At 38.7% G+C, this 24687-nt stretch overlaps 1 protein-coding gene across 4 annotated transcripts; it reads right to left on the minus strand.

Moving 5' to 3' along the window:
• Positions 1 to 492: 492 nt before the first annotated feature.
• On the minus strand, positions 493 to 9523 carry LOC137958570 (guanine nucleotide-binding protein alpha-1 subunit). 4 transcript variants are annotated; one of them, XM_068805636.1, is made up of 14 exons: positions 9146 to 9516; positions 8439 to 8594; positions 7840 to 7912; positions 6264 to 6301; positions 6101 to 6190; positions 5873 to 5950; positions 4699 to 4806; positions 4446 to 4547; positions 4072 to 4127; positions 3325 to 3459; positions 1669 to 1762; positions 1509 to 1568; positions 1292 to 1371; positions 493 to 1066 (listed from the first exon to the last, which is right to left on the minus strand). In XM_068805636.1, the coding sequence occupies exons 2-14, from the start codon at positions 8526 to 8528 to the stop codon at positions 889 to 891; spliced, it is 1182 nt and encodes a 393-aa protein (XP_068661737.1). In that variant the 5' UTR covers positions 8529 to 8594; positions 9146 to 9516; the 3' UTR covers positions 493 to 888. The 4 variants fall into 4 exon arrangements, with proteins under 4 accessions (XP_068661737.1, XP_068661738.1, XP_068661740.1 ...); XM_068805637.1 differs by having other exon boundaries at positions 8439 to 8615; XM_068805638.1 differs by having other exon boundaries at positions 914 to 1053; positions 9146 to 9523.
• Positions 9524 to 24687: the final 15164 nt, after the last annotated feature.

A 24687-nucleotide genomic window follows, 5' to 3' on the forward strand; every position in this document is an offset into this window, starting at 1 on the left:
GACTTCTTATTGTGTAAGACTTTTTATGCTACCTCACATGATCATGGTGGGTCCCACTAGCTCGTGTGAGCATAATTGATCTATATTTTATGAGTTTGGATCCATCTTCCAACACACTTGGATATGTGAATCTTCCTTGGTCATGTGGGCTGGAACCCATCTTCCAACATGTTTGACAATCACTTTACATTGATAGATCATTGTCTAGCCAATTTTTTTGTAAACTTGCCCAAAACTAGTTTGGCACTAGTTTGGCTTGTGGAACCTAAAACTACCCCACTAACATTCGCCTAATAAGTTAAAAAAGATTTATTGGTAATCCTATTCAATTCCAAGCTGACAATGATCTTAAAAAAATATAAACTTTTCATTTTGTTGTGATATTTTAATTATGTGATAAGTTCATCTAGAAACTTGAACCCCAATAGAAGAGTTTGCTAGAATTTTGGAGACCAGCAGAATTTTGGAATGATCTCCTTGCCATCTCACCAGTTCACGAAAGTTCTCTTAAGCATAACAAAACAGTAGGTAGAACTCAACCGTAGGTGGTTTGTCAAAAAAAATAAAAAAAATAACATCAATCAACCCACTCATCTAAACTCAAATTCCCTAAATATCACAAAAAAATATTATGTTTTCCACAAACTCGAGAGTCTAAAATTGTAAGGCAGCAAGAATAAATGAGAAGATTACAGAGAGCATCAACCAAAAAGACAAATATGGTACTTTTCTTTTCAATCCCGTGGAACAGGTTGCAGAACTGAAAACGAATCATTGCATGCTTTGATTCACCGACTCGGTGGTAATAAAACTTCCCTCCTTGCTGAGAATGAAAAAAACCATGTGCACACCTTAACAAATGATTCTCTGGCTTAACAAAGGCTGATGTCACAACAATCCCGCTTCAATTAAGTTCCTTCGTCTCAATGACTCATCGACCAGCTTAAAGGTTTTCTTGACAAGCTTTTGATCTAAGGCAGTTGTCCTGTATATCTTGAAAACTCGATCTACACGATCTGGAGCAGTGCTTTGGAAATAAAGTTCTTCAAATTTCTTCTTAATAAACCTGTCAAGGTGAGTATTTAGCTTTGAAATAAATAACATTAGTTTTAACCATAGAAACATATTGAGTGAAAATATAGATAAGTAATCGTTATAGCAAGCCAAGTTAGCGAGGACGGTGTTACGTTTGTAGACAGCATCAAACTTTCATCAGTTACTAGAACATGATGAATTGAGTATATATATATATATATATATAGATATGAGATCAAGCCAAGCGGGAACTCACTCATATGCATGCTCTATTTCTTGTTTTCCTGTTGCTACAGGCTGGTAATCCTTAAACCATTCACATGCATTTAAAGGAACCTGAGGTAAACAGTAGGTCAGACATTTAATGGACTCAAGTAACCAAAGATAAAAGATGTTAATTTAAAATACAGTAGGTCAGACATTTAATGGACTCAAATAACGAAAGATAAAAGATATTAAATTAAAATTCTTACTTTCAAAACCTTCTTCTCAAATATATCAAACTTATTCAGAAACAGCATGAAAGATGTTTTCTGCAAGAAAGAAAAAGAAGAGAATTAAAAAAAAAAAAAAAGCCATAAATATTTAGATTGCAGACCTCACCGTATGTAATATGCACCATGGATAAAATACCTGAAAACATGGTTGCTTAAGGACCCAGTCAAATAATTCCTTGGTCTCCATCATCCGGTTTTTACTTTCATCTTCAAATAGTGTCTGATCGTACCTAGATCACCAAATTTGATAAGTAACTGTTTATGGCAAACCATACAGCTACTTGTAGGCTTCTACACACGACCATGTCAATATTGTTCAAAAAGCATAAACAGTTTTAAGTCCTTTCAAGGATAAAAATATTACATGCAGACCTGGAAAGCAGTTTAGTGGTTGGATCAGGTCAAACCAACCCAGTAAGCTTGAATCACAGTCTTGACAGTCAGGATAACATTAACATAAACACAACCAGAAAAAAAATGTATAATTTGTTTTCAAATAGACTGAGAGCAATCAATTAAAACAACAACAACATCAATAATAATAACAACAATGGATGCAGGGTACAGACGTCCAACTTAGAAATCCAGCTTTAGTAGGTTTACAATGGTCAGCCTTCTCAACATTGGAACTAGTTAACCTAAATCTCAGTTTGAAGTGAATCAGGTGATGGAAGCCCCTGTTCCAGTTCAACCAGCAGTATTGATCAAGGTATTCCTAACACTCAAGAAGAACCTCAGCTTTTTTTTTCAATGAACTACTTGAGGTCACAGTTTCTGGTATCATAAAACAACCTACATGTAACGAAAATCTTTCCTAAAGTTGACCATTTTCCTGGACAGACAGATAAAAACTATCGGTAAGCATTTTGATACTGCCAGCAATAGGGAAAAAATCTGACTCATAAAGCTGATGCAGCATGCACATACAAATTTCAAAACTTATTGGTGTACCCGTTTAAACAAAGTGAAACTTTTCATATATCACAAAGTACACCAAAAACAGAAATGCCATCAACATCCATCATAAAAACTGCAGATGACCAACACATGGACCCCTATATCATTGGCCATCATCTGTGTTAGTCTAGACAATACATTATTCAATCTTAGAGAACAAAATTAATTGCCCATGGGGAAAATTATTTTCCTGTCACAAGTCCACAAGATGGCTAATAGTCCCAAAATAAATATGCATTTCCAACACATAAAGAGGTTAGGAAATGGATAATGGCATAGAATGCATATCCTGGTAACTTCAGAAAGATGAGATTAAGGAAATGCCTCCCAAGAGATAGACAAGCTGATTTCAGGATGCTTAACAGCAAATTTCTCTAGTTTTTTTTTAATTGCCAAAGAGGTTAACTGTTAAAGTTTAGTCCAGGTTCATTCCAAACTGACAAGCCAAAGTTAGTTCCTTTTCCAACTAATGACCACAGGATTTTTCTTGACATTTATCTATGGGAATATTCTCACTACACTTCTCCACCATCCAAGTCTACACAAATGGACAACAAGTTTGCAACGTGAATAAAACAAAAGGGATACAAATTAAGCGAGGCAAGAACTAGACTCAACAGAACAGATGTCCTATGCTGATACCGCATCTTAATTGCATTTAGGTCTATCAGAAAATGGCTGACTGAAGTTAAGAGGGCTTTTTCCCAACCATTAATCATAAATTTTTTTCCGAAATTAATCATTATGGGATTTTTGCCATTAACACTAACAAATTTTTTAACCAAAAGAGGTTGAAATTGTTTGTATTGATGGACCAAAAGAATGGTACGCTTACTCGCTAATAGCAGCACAGAATATTACAGCAGTGACACCTTCAAAAAGATGAATCCATTTCCTTCTTTCATTTCGCTGGCCCCCAACATCAAAAAGTCTGTAAACTTCCCCACTTCTTCTGTTCTCTCCAACAGGACTGCAAACATACTTTAATTTTTAGAAACTCCTCAAGCAATATCAAGACAGTAACGTTTTTACATATATAAATGCCAGTGGAAACTATAGTAAAGAAAGCTTATTTGAATAGAATATTTATTTTAGAGATAGACAACACATAATATAACACAACGTGATTTTCAACTAAAAAATTGGAGTCACAGCCCCTTATTCCAGTTTTAGACCAACCATGAGAACTTTACTCAGGAAAACTGATGAAAGTGTATAAATATTCTTCAGTTAACAAAATCAGAATGTGTGACTTCATGATTTCTACAAGAAATGACTATAGAGACATTATGCAGATACAAAATGATATTATGATAGAAAATAGAAGGGTGATGCAAAGACATTAGGCAGAAGAGAGTTATGTAATGTTCTAAACTGATAGTTTTAAAATACAGCAACAGTTACTGATCCACAAATATCCACAGTGGTCATCTCTATTCCTGTTAAGGTGCAGCTCCATGCCCCTTGCTTCCTTGTCTTCTTTATGCATGTCAAAGGAAAAAACCCAGTGCAACTCTTAAAAGACCTCAATACTTTCACAGAAACACCATATATCCAGCTTAATTTGGACAGAGAAACTCACCTGAACTGGACTTCTACTACACCTGTAGTTCTGACACGAGCATATAGAACATCCTCCTGTAGTATCCAGCAAATTACTTAGATGCACATCAAAAGTGAACATAAAAACCTAACTAAAGTACTCTGGTGGAGAAAATAAGGGAATTCTTCCAAATGATTTCGTATGCATAAATAAACTGTTATTTCTACACTCTCAATAACATTCTTATGAAACCCCTCAAAATAAAATAAAATAAAATCCTTGTAAGCATTTGAGAGGTTTTTTTTTTATATAAAGTATTTAAACTTGAAAATTGCAGAAGTCATCCTTATGACCTGATGTCAGTGGTCAAAAACCTGAGATCAAACAAAGCCCTTCTTACATAGTTTCCCTACCTTAGTAGGAACATAATTAATATCAGACAACCGTTGCAAGTTCTCCATGAAATACTGGGCACAATCCGGAACTTGAAGCGCATTTCCATGAGAAAAGGTTTCCTGCAGGACAAAAAATGAACCATATGGAAAGCTCCACATCATGTTTTCTTGAAATTGTAAACCAAGTAGCTCATAAGTGCAAGAATTCAAGACAAAACAGCCAGCTCAAAGAAGTTGACAACTTGAAAATTAGCAATGAAAAACCAGCTACCTGAATAGCAGGGTCCCTCCACAAAATTTCAATCTCTTCTGCAAGCTCTTTAGTCAGGTGGGGATACTCCAATCTACCTCCAATATCAGATAGTTTTTCTCCAATCTCCTATTAACAGAAAAAAAAAAACCAATTACCAACTTGGCACTCAGCCAGGAAGCCAACAAACAAGAGGAAACACATTCAGCATATATGAACAACATGGTAAAAAATGAAATGCAAGAACTGATTTAGAATAAGTAAAAAAGAAAAGAATTCCTTCAACAATACAAAGGAACCACTAAGCATTGGAAACTTCAGATACATTGGCCAAATGCCAGCTGGGAAAACCTCAAGTATTGTAAAGAGTTTACATTTGCATAAGGGACAACTATGGCTAATCAGCAAAAGAACTTCTAGCTTTATGGAACAGCATTACCACGTGAATTAGTAACAACAAAAGAATTTACATAGACATTTGTTTATTCTTATGTGCTTCCAGGGAGCAATTTGTTCTTCAAGACTCCATGCAAAGAAATTTCTAGTAGGAACAGATACTTCATCTCATGCAGAAGATCTCAAGCTGATGGGCAGAATTTAAGGATTTGTCTGTTTTGTGCATGCTACGCAGCTCACCAGATGGGAAGAATCTAATTTTGGAACTGAAGTGCAAAGCTATGGATTAATTTATGCACCTCACTTTGTAGCGCTAAATTGCAGAAATGAAGTAAGATCCAATTCTGCAACTTGAAGAGTTCTAATATTTGAGAAAATGCTTGATTATATAAATATGTTAAGTATGTTTTACAATTCTTACATTGAAAAAGGAGAATTTGGCCTTTGAGCTGAATAAAGAAGATTGATATGAAGGACAAGAAATAACTTGCTTTGTAAGAAAATATGTTAAGGTAGAACGGATAAACAAAATAAAACAAAATCAAATGCATATCACATCAAAGGAAAGTAAGATTACTCTTTCAACTTTGATCCATCAAGGGAAACAGATACTAATACAGGACGAATGAGCTAATTCTTCAATTACTCTTATTACCAATAGAGTCGAGTCCTCTAGACAAGTGATCCAAACAAAATCACATGCTAGAAAGATTCTGCATATTACACTGTCAATATACTGGAAAGAAACAAAAGAAACATGATGAGGATTACTGAAATAAAAGGAAAGGCATAACCAAACCTTATTTTCAAGAGATATAACATACTTCAAGTAATCCGCATCATTTTGAGCTAACTCCTTCGAGCCATCATGTAATACCTGTGAACCACACCAAGTAATCTGTGAGGCAGATAGGGTTATGTCTTTATATCAAACAATGCTCTTCATACAGTTTTAGCAGCTGATATGGACTATTTCACATTCTGAATAAAGGGAAATAACCAACACACCCTGTTCAGTAGTGCGTACTTTGATAGTCTGGAACACATTAGCATGGACAACTGATGTATAGCTTCTGAGTTCTGCTTCATCAAAACCAGTCTGAAAGAGAAGTTTTATCTGCAAATAATCATGTTGGAAATGGTTTATATGTATTCAGAGGAGACCGAATATAGGAAACAAAGAATCTGACCTGCTTAAAAATCGTTGATTTTCCAGATTCTCCAGCACCTTCACACCACAAAATGTTCCATAGAATTAACGCCATCCAAACAAGAGAAATGAGGGGAAGACGTTTAGTGAAAAGGAATATAAAGTGCAGTTCAAATCGATCACAAGAGAAGCATGTCAGAGTCTCAAAATGCAAACATTAACATATGGAACCTTAACCCAAAAAAGTAATCAAATAAAATCACCTAAAACTTTACAAAATGTGATATTTGTTTAATGTCAAATACCACTTTATAGGGCAATACAAAAGATATCCAAGCATGACAGTTCAATATTATCTTTTTCTTCTCATGGAAACTTTCTTGAGGGCCCCAACATGGGAGTCAATTTCCCATTGCACTTCAACTCATAAGCTTCCAATGCATAAACACACAAGGTAGAGTCAGAAGCTATTTCTGGTGCAACTATTGGTATCAAGAACCTGGAGATAACCTGCTGTATTATGCTGAAGACACTTCATTTTTTAGGAAGAGTAATATGAAACAAGTTGCAAATCTATTATTCTTTCGAGTAAACCAACTTGTGCATCATATATGGAGCAACATCAGCTTAGGAAGTGAATTGCTTAACAGGGAATATACCAATAACAAATACTTTCATGCCGGTAAGCTCTTTGTTTTTCCTGAGTAAATTATTATGCATCATAACTAGGGGAGCATTGTCCGGAAAGAAAAAGACTCAGCATAGTTATCCAGGGTCTCAAGCAAATTTTCTTAAGCCAATTTCTAAAATTTCCCCTAAAGCCAAGGTGCTATCTTCTTCAAAGAATCTCATGCCAGACCTATCCAAGATCATGGTACAATCTCAGGAATCTGATTTTTCCCTGAAAGTAAATTTGTAAGTAAATTCTAGTTATTGCCACCAAATAACATTCTTTTAACTAAAAATCTCTTTCAAATTTGGGCGTAAGATTGTTGATTGTTAAAAAAGTCTCACCATTGTGTACCTACATGTGTATGCTCCACTTTTCAGGTACATACCCTGAGGGTGAGAGATTTTTTTAGGGAGATTAATCCCACATCAGTCTGGCTTGGAATCTTTGATGTCTATCATGTGGGCTGTGTCTATAGTCTTTGTGGCTAATACTTTTGTTGTGGCCCGTGATGTATATATGCTATATCTCAAGTCAACCATGGCATATGTTATTGTTGTGATCTGTGCTTGTATACTCTACATATACTGAGTCATGTGGAGTGTTTTCGGTTAGAATGAGAGGGTGAAATATTAGTGGTTTAAAAAAATCCTGTCATTCTGTGGTGGAACCTATATGCTTCACTCCTCAAGAAAATTGTTTGAAAGATAGAAATTATGAAAGAAAAAAGTCATCTGTTTGGGCTTATAATATGTTTCTCACTAGCCCGAAAAGTCCAAATTTTAGCTAGTAATTTTTTGAGAAATATGCTTTATTTAATAAAGATAATATATGATCATTTTTTGAATTGAGGGAATCTGGGTAGGGAGAATAGAAGTGGGTGAATCCTCACGTTTCACGCTTATAATCTACAGGAGCAGGGAGTCAAATAATACACTATACTCACCTAGTAAAAGAAGCTTTTGAATATGCTTCTCAGCCTTTGCCTCTTGAGCAATCCGCCTTTCTATTTCTGCAGTCTAAAATTACATGGAAGCAAAATTTGAAGTCTTAGTAGTGAAAATTTGCACCAGATGTATTCGGAGTTCTAGATTACAAAAGATTGAAATTATACATATTAAGCACATCAGAGACAATCTCTATGAAAAAGCCAGGCAGAAAATGCCGATATTTACACAAGAAAAAGCCTCCACCAAAGCTCATTAAGTTCCTTAGCATCTAAATGAGTGGAAAAAATATGCAAAGCACATAGAAACTAGTATTGACAATCCAGTCTGCATTTTGAAACATGCATGACATAGCCACCTGAACATACTGCATGAAACCATGTCCTCGCAAACTAGGTCAACCAACTGGATAATTCTGTATAATTTATCTCTTAGTAGAAACCTCAACACTAGTAGGTGGCAATTGCTAATAATGACCCATTTTTAGGGTTAGCGGCTCGTATGAAATTCCAAAGCAAGTCCACTCCATCGGTTACATTTATGTCATGATGTGTATGCCATTAAGTTTGATATAACTGGAAGATTGCCAATTTTCTACCTGTACATTTTCTTCAGCATCAGCATCAGTAAGAGAACGTTGTCTGCTGCAAAGCGAACCCATCTTTTGTATCGTTGCAATTGGCAGCATAGAAGTAGTACTAATTAAGTTGCACTACAAAAGTACGGCACATCTTTTCCATAATAACAATGCGACCTGGCAACAAGTGCGAGTTACCTGTCACAACTCTCAGAAATAAAGAAACTAATGAAACAAATAGCTTAACAATGCAGGAAGGTAGGAAGGCAGCTGCCAACCCTTAAAGCACTAGCCTGATTTGGAAAGCAGAATAAATGCTAACATTGCAATCTGGAGGCTCCAAAAAAGAAAATTTGCTAGATATGCTACGTATACCAAATACCGTCTTAAAACTCGATAATAACTCGCTGTGCATAGGAAGCCAACAAAGAAATAACAGTAGTAAATAACCGCAGAAAAGCAAGGAGAAAAGACAATTCCTCGACAGAAACGGAATAGTACAAAGTGTCATAAACACAACTTGCTCAAAAAATTAACAAAAAAATACGTGCATTTCTCCCACTCAAATAGGTAGAACGGATGCCATATACTGGAAATGTCGCAAATGAAGAAACCATAAAAAAAATGAGAATCTTTCAAAATCGACATCCTGATCCACCAAAAAGTACCAAAAGGAAACGACATAAAAAAATACCGAAAAAACAACAATGCTAGATCGATGACCATACCAGCACGAAATCGGCGAGGGTTCGCGAGCCCAATTGTCAAAGAACGCATACTCAGCTTCGATTTGATGATTCCACAAGAAGAATTCACTGGCCCTTCAGATTAAAGGACAGAAAGAAAGAAGCAGAAGAGAGAGAGAGAGAGAGAGAGAGAGAGAGAGATGGGGGGGAAGGGAATCAGTTCTTTGTCGTAATATATATGGGGAAAGAGCGGCGTGGAGGGCTGGGCTGGTGCTAAATCCGGAGGGAACGCCGAAAGTCGGTCAAAGTAACACGCTCTTACTCTAGGACTTTAAAAAGACACTTCTCTGCCTTTGCCTGAATCTTCGACCATCTGCTGTCTAGACACCCAAAGCCCCTTTTCCCGTTTTCCGCAGTCCGACACCAGAAGCGTGTACCAAGTAAGAGCCACTGTGGCCTTCGTTGAGTGATTTGAGTCCCACGATCAACACTTCTTTTTCTCTTTATCCGAGCCAACTGATAAATATTCGCCAATTTGTCATCCGCTATGTTCATATTAGCTATAATCAATCAGTTACAGCTGGATAGTGGGATAGATGATTGAACCATTACATCATATAAACCGGGTCCTCTTGAAGTTTAAAACTAAAGAAATATTAATTAACAATTGCTGGTCCGTTCTCGACGCCCCTCTTTTTACTAATGATCGTATTAGTGCACTATCAAAGTGAGAGCGAGTGCATGTATTTTCATTTAAAACTAAAGAAATATTAATTAACAATTGCTGGTCCGGACCTAAAACTGTTCTCGACGCCCCTCTTTTTACTAATGATCCTATTAGTGCACTATCAAAGTGAAAGCCAATGCAAATCACCTAAAACCTATTAGTATGTATTTTAAGTAGTTAGTAAAGTGAATTGCTCGTTCTTAAGAAAAAACGAGTAAAAATAAAATAATTCTTCAAGGCTACTGAATTCACTTTCACTCGTTGTGTACTCGCTCGCTCACTGTCTTTTTATTGTTTTGTTCACTCTGCCATCTCACTCATGCATTTTGATATTATAAAATTAAGTATTTGTTTAAATATTTTATTTTATTTTATTTTTATTATATTAAAAAATTTAGAGTTGATTTTTAATTATGCATTCCTTTAAACAAGTTAAAATTTATCTTAGTTTATTAACAAAATAGTTAAATAAAATTATTTTATAAAAATTAAATCCATCAGAGTAATTTTATATAATAAAATATCATATTTTTTATTTATAAAAATTCATGATTTTAATATTATATTTGATTTCTAATTTAAGAGTAAGAATTAGATATTCTAAAAGTAAAAATTTGATTATCATTTGGATGTTATAAAAGTAAGGATTTGTTTAATCATTTTATTTTATATATTTAATTAAATAAGTAATCTATATATATTTTTTAATATTTATTAATTTAAAACAAGTTAAAATATATTTTAGTTTAGTTAAATAAAACTATCTTATAAAATTAAATCTATAAAAGTAATTTTGTATAACAAAATACCCTCTTTTTTATTTATATAAATTTATGATTAGTGAGAATTTAAATATTAAAAAGAAACAATTTGATTAAGAATTTGGATATTATAAAAGTAAAATTTGTTTAAGTATTTTATTTTTATATATTTAAATAAATAAATAAACTTAATTTATTTATTTAATTATTTATTAATTCAGACAAGTTAAATCTATATTAACATATTAATATAAAATTAAATAAAACTATCTTATAAAAGTTAGATCTATTAGACTATTTTATTAATAAATTTCTTTTGTACTTTCGACTATACCTTTCACTATACACTAATAAAAAAAATTACTTTACACTATACTTTTTAATGTGCACACTAATTCACTTTGACTTTCACTTTTTTCTAGGTAATTTCACTTTTAAAGTGCATTAACCTCCCTAAGTGGTAAATAAGTTGGACCTCTTTTTACTAAAGAAATACTATTAACTTTTCGTAATAGAAAAGAAAGAATACCTGCAGTTGTATTATGCTACTAGATATTGATAGGTTGACGAGGTTCTCAAATAACTAATCCATTGCTACTCTTTGGGAGCTTGGGTTTGCACGTCTTTAGATGAATCTAGGTCGTACAATTGTGGCCTCTTGCAAATTGCTCCATGGACTACAATCAATATGAAGGAGATTTAAAAATATTATTGTGTTAGATGACAATAAAGAGGGAGATAATTGGCTGATTTAGGTTTTAAAACTTTTTTTAAATAGTTATTATTGGGGTTCATTGTGTCACATTAGGAAAATAAAATAATAAAAATATTTTTCTTTGACTAATTTTTTCCATTGAAAAAAAATTCTCCTTCACCAATTTTCTTGTGTTTGTATCGTCATCCAATAACAAAAATTAATTGTAGTGGTTGTGACTATATTTAAAATAAAATATAAGGTTCATAGATAATAAAAAACTACGTAAGGACCACTTTCATGTATCTTAATCTAGCTTTCCCTGTCCAATAGTCTTCCAACTGGAGTAAAAAGAAACTCATTCACCTACCATATGTTATGGACTGAATAGAGGGCCGAGTCATTCAGAGGCGACGTGGCTAAGTCAATTACTTTGGACAAGTTAATTACTTAGTTATTAAGTTAATTAGTCATTAAGTTACTTAGTTGTTAAGTCATTAAGTTTATTTACTTTTCAAGTTGAATGTCGTGGAGCTGTAATTTTGTACTCGTGAACCCTACTTAAGGGGTGAATGGAATGGGAAAGGGGCAAGTCTGAATTTAGGTTAAACAAAGGGTTTTGAGTTTTCCTAAATGAGCTTAGGAGTGTGCGTTCTCCTCAACAAACCTAGGGTCTCAAGCTTCACTTCACCTTGATTTTCTTTTCTTTTCTTCTTCTTCCCTAAGAATCACTATGTTAGATCCGGGACCATAACAACTTGGTATCAGAGCTGGAACACATTGAGAGATTCGTCGTCCCGAGAAGAATGGCTTGCCATACTCTATCTATTGGAAGAAATACGCACATAGTGTTCATCATTGTGTGATGCAATATGTCTATCTTCCATTGAAATGTCTAAGAGATTGTTGGAAACCGCAACGCATCGTGATATGATTTCAGAGAGGAAGGTCCCCATTCCGGAAGACAAACAGTTGCTGTTGTCCGCCGTTCAATCTCAAATGTCGTCGGAACAACCCAATTTGGGTTCGACCTCAAATATCTTCTTTTCACAGCAACCTAAACTTCTCCCATAACTGGAGATGGAAAATTTTTCTAGCGGAAGAACCCCAGGCGTGTTACGGTCCCGGGTCATGGATCGAGTAACACGGCGTAGGAGTTGTGAATCCAGCACTGGTACTGAGTTGTTGGACTCGGTAAGGAGGGTTAAAGATCCCTTCTTTGGGTACTCTTCCACCAATGATCAGTCTCCCTTTTTATGATCTCATTCTAGTGCTAAAGTTATAGCTAGAATGGAAGTAATTTAGGTGGAGAAAGAATGGAGGAATACCTGTTCTTGCTCACGTTTATCAGGGTTTCAACCCTAATTTGATGCAGCTCATTCTAGGACTTGAAGGCCTAGCTTGGGGGGGGCAGCCTTGGCTCACGTTGATGGCTATCCTTGCTCTGTTTCTGTGATGAATTCCCAGCAAGAAGAGTTGTTCTAACCCTTCATGTGAAATAACCAAAATTCTTCCTCTTTTGCTGCTCGTCAAGAGGGAACTGAACCCTTCTTGTTGTTGACGTTGGTGATGAGGAAAGACCCTCTCTTTGGGCTCGGAAAAGGGGAAGGAAGCTCCTCTTCTTAGTATGGATGTTGAGGGATGAATTTGGGTGAAGATGGATGGCAATGGAGGGTGAAGGATAGGTTGGATTTTTGGAGTAAACCCTAAACTCGAGATCAAGAGGTGATCTCAACCTATTTAGACTAGGTTATTCTAAAATCTCAAAGCTTACCTATTTTATTCATACCTTTCCCTTAAATAGGTCACGTCATAGAGTTTTAGGGTTAGGGTTACAATAATTCCCTATAATGCCCTTACATATAAAGTAATTAGAAATAACTCCTACTTCAAACAATATAAGAAATAAATCCTACTCAAAGAATATAAGAAATAAATCCTATTGAGTGAGTTGTTGTTGTCTCCTTCGTTGTGTGACTCGGTGTGCTATTGAGTCTACAACATCTGCCTCCCCATGGAGAAAGAGCTTGTCCTCAAGCTCAAAAGCTGGGTAGACTTGTTTGAAGATGTCCACACGTTCCCATGTTGCAGCGTCGGGGTCAGTGTCCGTCCACTGAACGAGAATCTCCCAATGGTCATTGGTCAGCCACACGCGTAACACCGCAGCTGGGTTAAGAATAACCTCGCCATTATCAACCGGTGGTAGGAATGGAGTGGATGTAGGCTATGCTCTGGAATGCGGCTTCAAAAGAGAGACCTAAAACACATCATGAATTTTGGCTGTGTCCGGTAATTTGAGATGATAGGCGACTAGTCCCACGTGTCAAAGAATGGGAAACGGCCCGAAAAATCTGGGTGAGAACTGATGACGTGGAGGTCCAAGAAGAGAATGCTGACGGTAGGGCTGGAGCCGTAGCCACACATACTCCCCGACCTCAAAAGAGACCTCATGGTGGCTTTTGTCGTAGACATCCTTCATCCGAGCTTGGGCGCGTTGTAGCCGTTATGTGACATTCTGTAGCAGTAGATCCTGATCTATGAGTGCCTGATCAATCGTGTCCATGCGGGTGGACCCTGGGTTGTACGAGAGAAGGCGAGGTGGATCCCGACCATATATAACCTGGAAAAGAGTGGATTGCAAGGCAGAGTGGAATGAAGTGTTGTAACAGTATTCAGCCCACTGAAGCCATTAAACCCATTGCCGCGAACGATCCCCCACCAAGCACCGTAGATACATCTCGATGGTGCGGTTCACCACCTCAGTCTGCCCGTCTGTCTGTGGATGATAGGTGGAGGAGAACTTCAATTTCGTCCCACTCAAGCGAAACGGTTCCCGCCAAAAGGTGCTCGTGAAAACTGCATCTCTGTCACTCACAATGGATTCTGGAATGCCATGTAAGAGGACTATTTGCTCCAGGAAAGTCTGAGCAACCCGTGTTGCTGTATACAGATGAGCCAGCGGTATAAAATGTCTGTACTTGGAGAATCTATCAACCACCATGAAAATTACGGATTTGCCGATGGACAGGGGTAGGCCTTCCACAAAATCCGTTGAAATGTTGGCCCAACCCTGCGTAGGAAGGGCCAGAGGCTGGAGAAGACCGGCTGGACTCAAGTGCTTGGCTTTGTTGTGTTGGCATACCTGACAGTTGCCTACATAAGTCACAATAGAGGGTTTCATGGTTTGCCAGTAAAAATCAGCTCGAATTCTGTGTAAGGTCTTCTGGATCCCCTCATGTGTACTGCCAAGAGAATAGCTGGAATCAACTCGGACTCAGGTTGAAGAAAAATCCGCTACTTGTAATAAATAAGTGAATCTTGGATGGACCACTTCAAATTCATTGTCCCTTTCAAATTCATTGTCCCTTCTGAAATCTTCTGATGTAGTTCCTGCAGTGCAGGGTTAGTGGCATGTGCGTCTAGCACCAAGTCCAAAATGAGAAATCTCGGTTGGCTGAAGGAATAGGCCGACTACTGATCTTCAAAACACCATGACAAGGCGTTTGCCACCTTATTTAATCTCCTCGCACGAATATCCACTGAGAAGTCAAACCCCAACAACTTACTGATCCAGTGCTGCTATGGCGACGCCGTCAAATGTTGTTCTAGTAGGAATTTAAGGCTGTAGTGATCCATGCGTATGAGAAAAGCCCGACCCCAGAGATAAGGCCTCCAATGTTGGACCGCTTTGGCCAACCCAATCAATTCACGCTCATAGGCTGCCAGCTTGTGATGACGGACTGCCAACTGTCTGCTAAAATACGCAATAGGATGGCCTAGCTGCTGTAAAATGGCCCCAATGCCCACGCCTGAAGCGTCGCACTCTACCACAAATAATTCGTCAAAGTTTGGAAGTTGTAATACTGGCGCGGATGCGAGGGCAGGTTTGAGTGCCACAAATGACGTGGTGACCCCCTCATTCCAAATAAAGGAATTTTTCTTGAGTAGACTCGTCAATGGTGCTGCCACTGGCCCATAGTTCTGAAAAAATTTGCGGTAGTATCCCACAAGACCCAAAAAACCACGTAATGCAGAACATGACCGTGGCTGCGGCCACTCGTGAATAGCTCGGATCTTCTCGGGATCCACAGTAACCCCCTCATGTGAGATAATGTGTCCCAGATAACCCACATGTGAAGCCGCAAAAGAACACTTGGAATGTTTCAAATAGAGCTGATGTACTCATAACAAGTCGAAAACATCCTCAAGTGTGCCAAGTGCTCCTCAACCGACTTGCTATATATATCAAAATATCATCGAAAAGTACAAGAACAAATTTTTGAAGATAGGGGCTAAATACCTCGTTCATCAAAGCTTGAAAAGTGGAGGGTGCATTGGATAACCCGAACGACATGACGAACTCAAAGTGGCCATGGTGCGTGCGGAATGCCGTCTTCTAGATATCAGAGGGGTGCATCTGGACCTGATGGTATCCTGAACAGAGGTCAAGTTTAGTGAATAACCACGACCCATGTAACTCATCCAGGAGCTCATCCACTACCGAAATTAGAAACTTGTCTTTTACTGTCTGCATGTTCAACTCCCGATAATCCATGCAGAACCTCCATTTCCCATTATGTTTCTTCACAAGTAAGACAGGTGAAGAGAACGGGGAGCGGCTGGGACGAATAAGACCCTGTTTCAACATCTCATGGCACTGACGCTCTATGTCGTCCTTCTGAAGGTGTGGGTAATGGTATGCTCGCATGACCACTACCTCAGAACCTGGTTTCAGATAGATCCTGTGGTCACAGTGCCTCATGGGAGGCAACCCCGAAGGCTCCTGGAAGAGGTCAAAGAACTCTTCAACCAGACCATCACTAGTACTGTCAGGCTGATCCCGTGTCTGCAAAGTGTGCATGCGGTGGGCCCTGTCCACCTGACAGCCCTGTAAGAGCACCCGACTTCCTGCCAAATCAAAGCTCATGGTTAAAGCCGAAAAGTCCCACAGAATGGGCCCCAACGTTTGTAACCATTTAATGCCTAATACCATATCAAATCCCGCTAGGTGAATAACAAAAAATTCCACATTAAACGAAGTAAAGCCAATGGAAAAGGTTACCGCCTTACTAATCCCATAGCTAGGGACCTTCTCGCCATTGGCCACTGAGACAGTGGCACTCAGATGAGTGTGTATCTGGAGCTGGAGATGCTGTGCGACTAGTCCCACCAGTTCTCGGTCGATGACATGAGCTCGGACTTGCATTGTAGGAGGCGATTTCTACCCAGTAATAGCATGCAAGGATATCTCTGGTGGTTCCTCCTCGATAATATCTTTTGGCTCCTTTGGATCCTATGAATCCTCCACCTTGAGCCAAAACAATTGTTTACATTGGTGTTCGACCCGATACTGGTCATCGCAGTTATAACATAAATTTTTGGACCGCCTTTTTGCCATCTCTGCACTTGTCAATTTTTTTATAAAGCTTGGTAGGGAATTACCAGGGCGGGGATCGGCTACCCGAGTCGTAGTCAGAGTGTGTCTGGATGGTGCTACTGTAGATGCTCCCTAAGATGAATTATAGCGGCGCCCTTGCCACGAGGAGGAAGTGTTCCTCTCACTCGACCAACCCGACTTACGTTGCTGCAGCTGTTGTCGTTGTTCTATTGCTCAGGCCATATTCATGGCATGAGCTAAATCCATGGGCATAAGGAGTTCTACCTCTAGCCGTAAATACTCATTGAGACCTGCTATGAATAAGGAGACCTGCTGGTCAACCAATGCCCTCTCACCAGCACAAGCCAACTTTTCCTGGAATAGTTTTTGATATTGTTCCACCAAATCCGTTTGTCTCAATAGGACAAACTCTCCCAGGGGGTTGCTATTGGCGGTAGGCCCAAATCTAACTGTGCGTAGTTTTTTAAATTCTCCCCAAGTCATTCCCGGTCTCTCTTTCTCTACTTGAGTAACCCATAACATAGCTTCATCTGTCATAAGGAAAGAGGCTAGTTGCACCTTATCCCATTCAGTAGTCCCTTCGATCAATTTTTTTTTCACATCTATGCAACCAAATTAAGGGATCCACAGAACCATTGAAATAGGTAAACTCTAACTTGGTGTACCTTGGGATTGTGCCTCCATGCTGAGGTCCTTGGACAGCAGTGTGCCCAGGCCACTGTTCCCCTCTTCTGTGATATGGTTGAGCAACCTCTCTCACCTCTGGACTCTGATGTCTCTCTGTCCTTAACTCTTGTAGCATGCTGATGACTCGACTCATCTCTTCTTCCAAGCCACAAACCTTTTCCAACACTGGTTGTGCTGTTTCAAGGCTATCTTCTATCTTTTGTATCCTGATTTGGATTTCTTCATTGCTGATATTATCCCCCATGTTACCCTGCTCTGAAACCAAGTTGTTACGGTCTCGGGTCATGGATCGAGTAACACGGCGTGGGAGTTTTGAATCCAACACTGGTACTGAGTTGCTGGACTCTGTAAGGAGGGTTAAAGATCCCTTCTTTTGGTACTCTTCCACCAGTGATCAGTCTCCCTTTTTATGATCTCATTCTAGTGCTAAAGTTATAGCTAGAATGGAAGTAATTCAGGTGGAGAAAGAATGGAGGAATACTTGTTCTTGCTCACGTTAATCAGGGTTTCAACCCTGATTTGATGCAACTCATTCTAAGACTTGAAGGCCTAGCTTGGGGGGGGAGGGGGGGGGGGGGGGGGGGGGGGGGGGGGCAGCCTTGGCTCACATTGATGGCTGTCCTTGCTCTGTTTCCGTGATGAATTCCCAACAAGAAGAGTTGTTCTAACCCTTCATGTGAAAGAACCAGAATTCTTCCTCTTTTGCTGCTCATCAAGAGGGAATTGAACCATTCTTGTTGTTGATGCTGGTGATTAGGGAAGACCCTCTCTTTGGGCTCAGAAAAGGGGCAGGAAGCTCTTCTTCTTAGTATGGATGATGAGGGATGAATTTGGGTGAAGATGGATGGCAATGGAGGGTGAAGGATAGGTTGGATTTTTGGAGTAAACCTTAAACTCGAGATCAAGAGGTGATCCCAACCTGTTTAGACTAGGTTATTCTAAAATCTCAAAGCTTACCTATTTCATTCATACATTTCCCTTAAATAGGTCACGTCATGGAGTTTTAGGGTTAGGGTTACAATAATTCCCCATAATGCCCTTAAATATAAAGTAATTAGAAATAACTCCTACTTTAAACAATATAAGAAATAAATCCTACTCAAAGAATATAGGAAATAAATCCTATTGAGTGAGTTGTTGTTGTCTCCTTCGTTGTGTGACTCGGTGTGCTATTGAGTCCACAACAAGGTGTGCTGTTCGCCATCGAAAACAAGTCAGATTCTACTTCGTTATGAGGCATAAAATTTTTCTACCCAACAACTTCTCTTTTCCACCGTTAGAGGTTTATGCAAACATGAATGCAAAAAATCCAGAGATTTCGATTTCAAAGTAGAAATAGTGGCCTTGGCGGAAGATGAGAAGTCTGGATCAGTGAGTTTCGATATGAAATTGCCACAATAGGATGAGGCTCCTGATGGTGGTGTTATTGAAATCACCCTGCGTAAAAAAATTATGGAAGTGTGTCCTCTGTTCTGGAATGTTGGTCAGCAGAAGTATGAATTACGTGTAATGGAGATGCCTATTCTGTGTGTCCAGGAGATGAATTCACTATTGTAGAAGGTAATGGAGAGCGCGGTTGGTAAGAGAGGATTTCTGAATCTGTGTTTCCTTCACATGTAGAAAATGGGATTAGAGCCGAAATGTCTGACGTGCTTAGATTTATTGAAACACCCTCAATTGCCTCCGTGTAACCAGGTTATGTATAGTTCCTGTTTGTCAAGACCAGTGGAATTCAAGTTGAAAGGTCCAACTTGCAAGTTACCTTATACATCACAAGAGGTAAGGATTGCCCATTTTATTGAAAACATGACAAACACCTACAAGAACATGGAGTTTGCTTTTGATGCCTATCTTTTTCATTTGAAGTCCTTGAATAATTTGCATGGTGGGTGTTTGGATTTTGGCAAAAATGTGGGATCTGAAAATACGAGTAACACTTAAAATTTAAGGGGGGGGGGGGGACCACAAAGTAGTCCTACGGTAGATGCAGTCTATTTGACCTCGTTTGAGCCGTCCTTCTTATGCAGAAACAAGGCTGATATTCCTATTTTCCCAAGCCAACAGGATGAGGAGTTGCCTGAAAGGCCTCCAAGCTTTTGTGAGCTTAGAAATGATATAGAAATTGATAGCTATGGGAGATTGGGGTTTCAATCTTCTGTTTGTTATGACACTAAGGTGCCTCCACAAGTGACAACGATTCCACTGTGTCTCTAAATTTTTGGTTAGAGACCCCTCAGGGCAAAGATTGTTCAACATGGCACAGACATGTGAACCATCTGGAACAAACATCTCGGGGCGGTTCTCCTCCATTTTGTGACACGAAGGATTTTGATGATGACAACTGTAATCATGAAATTATACATGGAATTGAGGAATTGGCAAAGTGGATTTGGAGCAGTACAAAGGCTCATCTTGGGATGCATTTGGAAGCATCTGCTGTAATACCTTCATCCCCATACATTGATATTTGCACTAGTGATGCTACAAATTTGGAAACCTCAAAAGCTAATGTCAATAAAAGATCAGCTAAAGAGCATTCTGATCATGAATCAACTAGACATAAATTAAACCTTGAATGTCAAGTTTTGTCATCCACAAACTGAATCCTGTGGCTACAAATCTAGTTGTTGCATGTGCATGTTGCCAGTCACCCAAGGCTTCTGAGGTTACAAGGGCAATGATGCATTATGCCAATGGGGAAGCAGTTATGTTAGATCAAGCAAAGGATGATACTATTGTGCTTGTTCATAAAATATGTGTTGAATGGGATCAGCAAGTATATTTTGTTCATGAGACATTCCTGAGTGAAGCTGTAGTGGTTCGGGGTGGTGAGAGTGCAAGCAAGGGGCACCCATTGGATACGGTGTTAAGAGCTGTAGGTGGAACTATCATGTTCCATGTTTAGTTTACATAGAAGGTTGTCGGTGGGATAATGATAGATTCCTACTTCTTTTCCCTTCTCATTCTTCACTTAAGTTTCCAAGTGAAAAATCCAAATCCAAGAAACACATGAAAGTAAAGCACTGTTCATTTCTAACAGGTTCTTTGAAGTTTAACTCTCCAGGGGAAGAGTGTATTGAAGTTTGGACAGCTTCACTTGCAGTGACCTATGAGTGGGCTCTGTGTGGTTCTTCTCTCTCTCCTGTAGAGAAGGATCTCATGAATGAGTTCGCAAGCTTGACTAGCTTGACTATTAAAAAGAATTGGGATTCAAGTGTCACTCATGCGATTTCATCCACTAATGTAGCTGATGCTTTCCGCAAAACTTTGAAGATCCTTATGGGGATCTTGAATGGAAAGTGGATCCTCACTTTTGATTGGTTTACAACTTGTTTTGAAGCTCAGTATCCTGTCCCTGAAGAGATGTATGAAGTTAGTCAAGATATTCAAAATCCAAAACTTTGTGTGAGGAAGCAGCATTATGAGCTATTGTATCCGATAGACGCTATTGATAAGGAACAACTTCAGGTGGCATAGAGACAGCAACAACAACTACTCACTTTCATTTTGTCACAAATCGAACTCCATGGACATTTCTAGCAGAACAACTCATCATTTGAAAAATTGAAGCGTGAAGACCCAACTATCACCACAAAGGAGGCGATGAATGTGATAAATAACAGGTTTCAGGTGCCTTTAGAGATAGATTCAAAGGAGAAAAGAAGGTCACAAAGAAGTCAACCCAAAATGGATCAGGATCATCCTACGAGTACAGGATTTGAAGTATTTATTGATGAAAACTTGGATGGAGCAGGTAATTATGATAAGGAGAATGCAACTAAGGGTATGCCTCAGTTTTCGTTTCTCAGGCATTCCATGGAGGTCACTATTAAGCACCTAGCCAATACTACCCAAAAGACCGGCCTAGTAGGCAACGAAAAGCCAAGTACTTAACCCAGGACCATAACATCACATCCCACCATCACGAGCCGATGACCACGACGGCCCACTTGCGATGGCCCACTCTAGCGACGGCCTACTCTAGCGACAACCCACTCTAGTGATGACCTACTCTAGCGACACTGCTAGGTCTCCCCCTCTGTGAGGTCTCCCCCTCCGATTGGTCGCCCCTTCCACTAGGTCACCCCCTTCGGGATTCGAACTCGCGACATGGGTGCCCGTTCTGATACCAAATGTTAAGCACCTAGTCAATACTACCCAAAAGACCGGCCTGGTAGGTAGCGAAAAGTCAAGTACTTAACCCAGGAACTTAACAGTCACACCTAATAATCACCTACCGGGGTCTATGGTGATTTTTTTTATGGCAAAGATGAAAATGATGGTTGTAGCAAGAGCTCCAGTAGCCAAGACGGAGGTAGTGGTGCAAATCAGAACATACTCAAAGATGATACCATAATATGTCAATCTGTAGGGTTTGCTGTTTGTGGTGAGTCGAACATAGAAAATAATTGCCCTCATGGATTAGTTAACCCACTGTGTTATGGTCCTGGGGTTAAGTACCTATGTCTTCCGCTCCTTACAGGCCGATCTTTTGGGTAGTATTGGCTAGGTGCTTAACATTTGGTATCAGAGCTAGCGCTGCGTCCCGACTTCGAATCCCGACGCCCCCAAGGTGGGTGCGGGTGGTCACGTGCCTGGACTAACCCGGGTTCGACCCGGCTCCAGTTGCTCTGTTGTGGTAACCTCCGCGGTCGTCGGCTCGGGAAAGGGCGGGGTACTGTTATGGTCCTGGGGTTAAGTACCTATGTCTTCCGCTCCTTATAGGCCGGTCTTTTGGGTAGTATTGCCTAGGTGCTTAACACACTGTCAACTTGAAGGAGTCAAAGGGTGTGGACACTATTTCCGATGAGCTTCAATACAAGAATGTTGAAGACAGTACACAACTGGCATATGAGAAGAGTGAAAAACATAATTTAGACTTTGATGGTCACGGAGTTATATCTGAGTTTAAATATGCGAATAATAACCTACAGATGTTGTATCCTTAGCTTTCTTGTAATCACAAAGATACCTCTGAGGCAAAGACAATTGATACTTTTTCTTCTATGGAATATAATTGTCACGACATGAGGAAAGCTTTGGAAATGGTGATAAGTGAAGGTATTGAAGCAGTTACTCACTCAGATTTCAATAAAACTAGAGTTGAGAAAAAGGGAAAGATGAAAATAGCGAGAGAGGGCATTGTATGCAGAGTCAGTGATGTTATGGACCCAATAGAAGGCCGAGTCATTCAAAGGCAACGTGGTTGAGTCAATTACTTTGGCTGAGTCAATTACTTAGTTATTAAGTTACTTAGTTGTTAGGTTATTAAGTTAAGTCATTAAGTTTATTTACTTTTCAAGTTGAATGTCCTGGAGGGGCATATCTATAATTTTGTACTCTTGAACCCTACTTAAGGGGTGAAAGGAATGGGAAAGGGGCAAGTTTGAATTTAGGTTAAAAAAAGGGTTTTGAGTTCTGTTAAACGAGTTCAGGGGTGTTCGTTCTCTTCAACAAACCTAGGGTCTCAAGCTTCCCGTCGGCTTTATTTTCTTCTCTTCTCTTCTTCTTCCCTACGAATCATTGTGTTAGATTTGGGACTGTAACACCATCAGATAAGTTGAAATGTTTTTTCTATCCCCTAGATTAGCACAAACTTCAAAAGGTTTTATATTTCTATTAGACATTACGTTCCTATGGTTTCTCTTCCCTAGTGAACCGGTTAAGAATATCATTATCTATAACATGGACAAAATGTTTTATAAACCAATTGAAAGTGTATGAGAAATGATTTTTTGAGCTTTGAGTAATTTTTCTCACAAAAGTGTTATCTTAAAATTACTTTTAACATAATTTATAAAGCTTAGATTACAAAAGAAAATGTGTTTTTATTCGTTACGGCATGATGATAATCATTTATAGCTTGATGCTAATATGACCACTCATTTCTCCCTTGAAATTTGTTCAATCTTGGAACCTCGAGCAAGATGAGAAAGGCAGAAGAGAGGGAAGAGAGAAGAGAAGAAAAGAACAGAGCGAGAGAGACAGATCAGCTAGATGGATAGAAGAGAAAAGGGAGAAGAAAGACTTTAGGCTTGGAGAGAGATTCTTTCACGAAGTGAGAAAAGGAGAGCTTGATTGAAACCCTTCAACCAAGACCCTTATTTATACCTTTTCCTTTACATATTTAGGGAAATTCTTCAATCAATTAGGATCCCTAATTACATTTTTTGGAAGGTGGGCTCAAGCCCACAAGCTCAAGACAAGCTCAAGACAAGAAGCCCACACGTCAAAGGAGTGGCATATGTGTAAAATATGGTACTTGCCTTAATGATGGCATAGAGGTGTAAATATGTGTTCCTTTTATGTCTTTTGTTTTATCAAGTTGTAGCCCTAAGGGTATTGTAAAACTATAAATAAAGGCATTGGCTAAGAGGTAGAGCATTGAAGCCCTCTCCTCTTCTTCCACAAATTTGTCCAGCCTTCCTCTTTCTTATTTGATGCAAACCCTTCTTCTCTTAATCCAAACTCTCTCCTTCTACGTTCTTCTTTTCCTCTCCTTTCTCTCTTTCTTCTTCTTCTTCCTCGTTGATTTAAAGTTCTTCTCATGGGATCCTAAATTCTACATGGTATTAGAGTAAGGATTTTAGGATCCCACTTGATGAAGTAGTTATGAAATCTGTCCAAGAAGTTGGTAAAAAAATGAGTTTAGCCATGAAGAGATAAGTTAATTCTCTTCTTATTTATATTTTCTTCTTCTTCTTCTTATTTACATACTCCTTTATGTTTTTTTTCTTCTTATTTGAAGTGGAATTCCATCACATGTTGTTGTAAATTATCCCACTTGATGTTGTTCATGGGATTGTGTTATGTTGTTGGATGACCGTTATATGCTTGATGAAATTCCAACACTCACTTATCTATATTATTTTTGTTGCGCAGAACTTCAACAATTGCTTTTTTTTACGTTGAAGTAATCCCATGAGTTGAAGATATTTTTTTTTCGAGTGTCATGATTTGCCTCTAAGTTTTCTCTAAATATTTTTTGCTCTCGGTTTGTGTTGGAGTTTGGATTAAGGCCTAAGCAGTTGCATCCACCTTCTCCTCTTTGTTTTTCCTTTAAGAATATAAGAGGAATTTAGTGATGGCTGGATCTTATTCTCACTTGCCAAAAGCACAAATTTGTTGATAATTTGGTGCTTTCTCTTGTGAAAAATTTGTTTTCTCCTTTTCCCTCTATTGTTGGTGACTGATTTGGTCCATGCGTTCTTCAAATTACATTGAGTAATTGTTATTTGAAGACCCTACCCTTGACCTCCACATTTGCCTTGCCTCATCATAGAGAGTGGATACACCAGTAATAAGAGTGACATACTC

This window comes from Aristolochia californica, unplaced genomic scaffold (assembly GCF_029961685.1).
Source record: "Aristolochia californica isolate CCGP_79_NKW_82.1479 unplaced genomic scaffold, dmAriCali1.0.hap1 SCAF_3, whole genome shotgun sequence".
Lineage (NCBI taxonomy): Eukaryota > Viridiplantae > Streptophyta > Magnoliopsida > Piperales > Aristolochiaceae > Aristolochia > Aristolochia californica.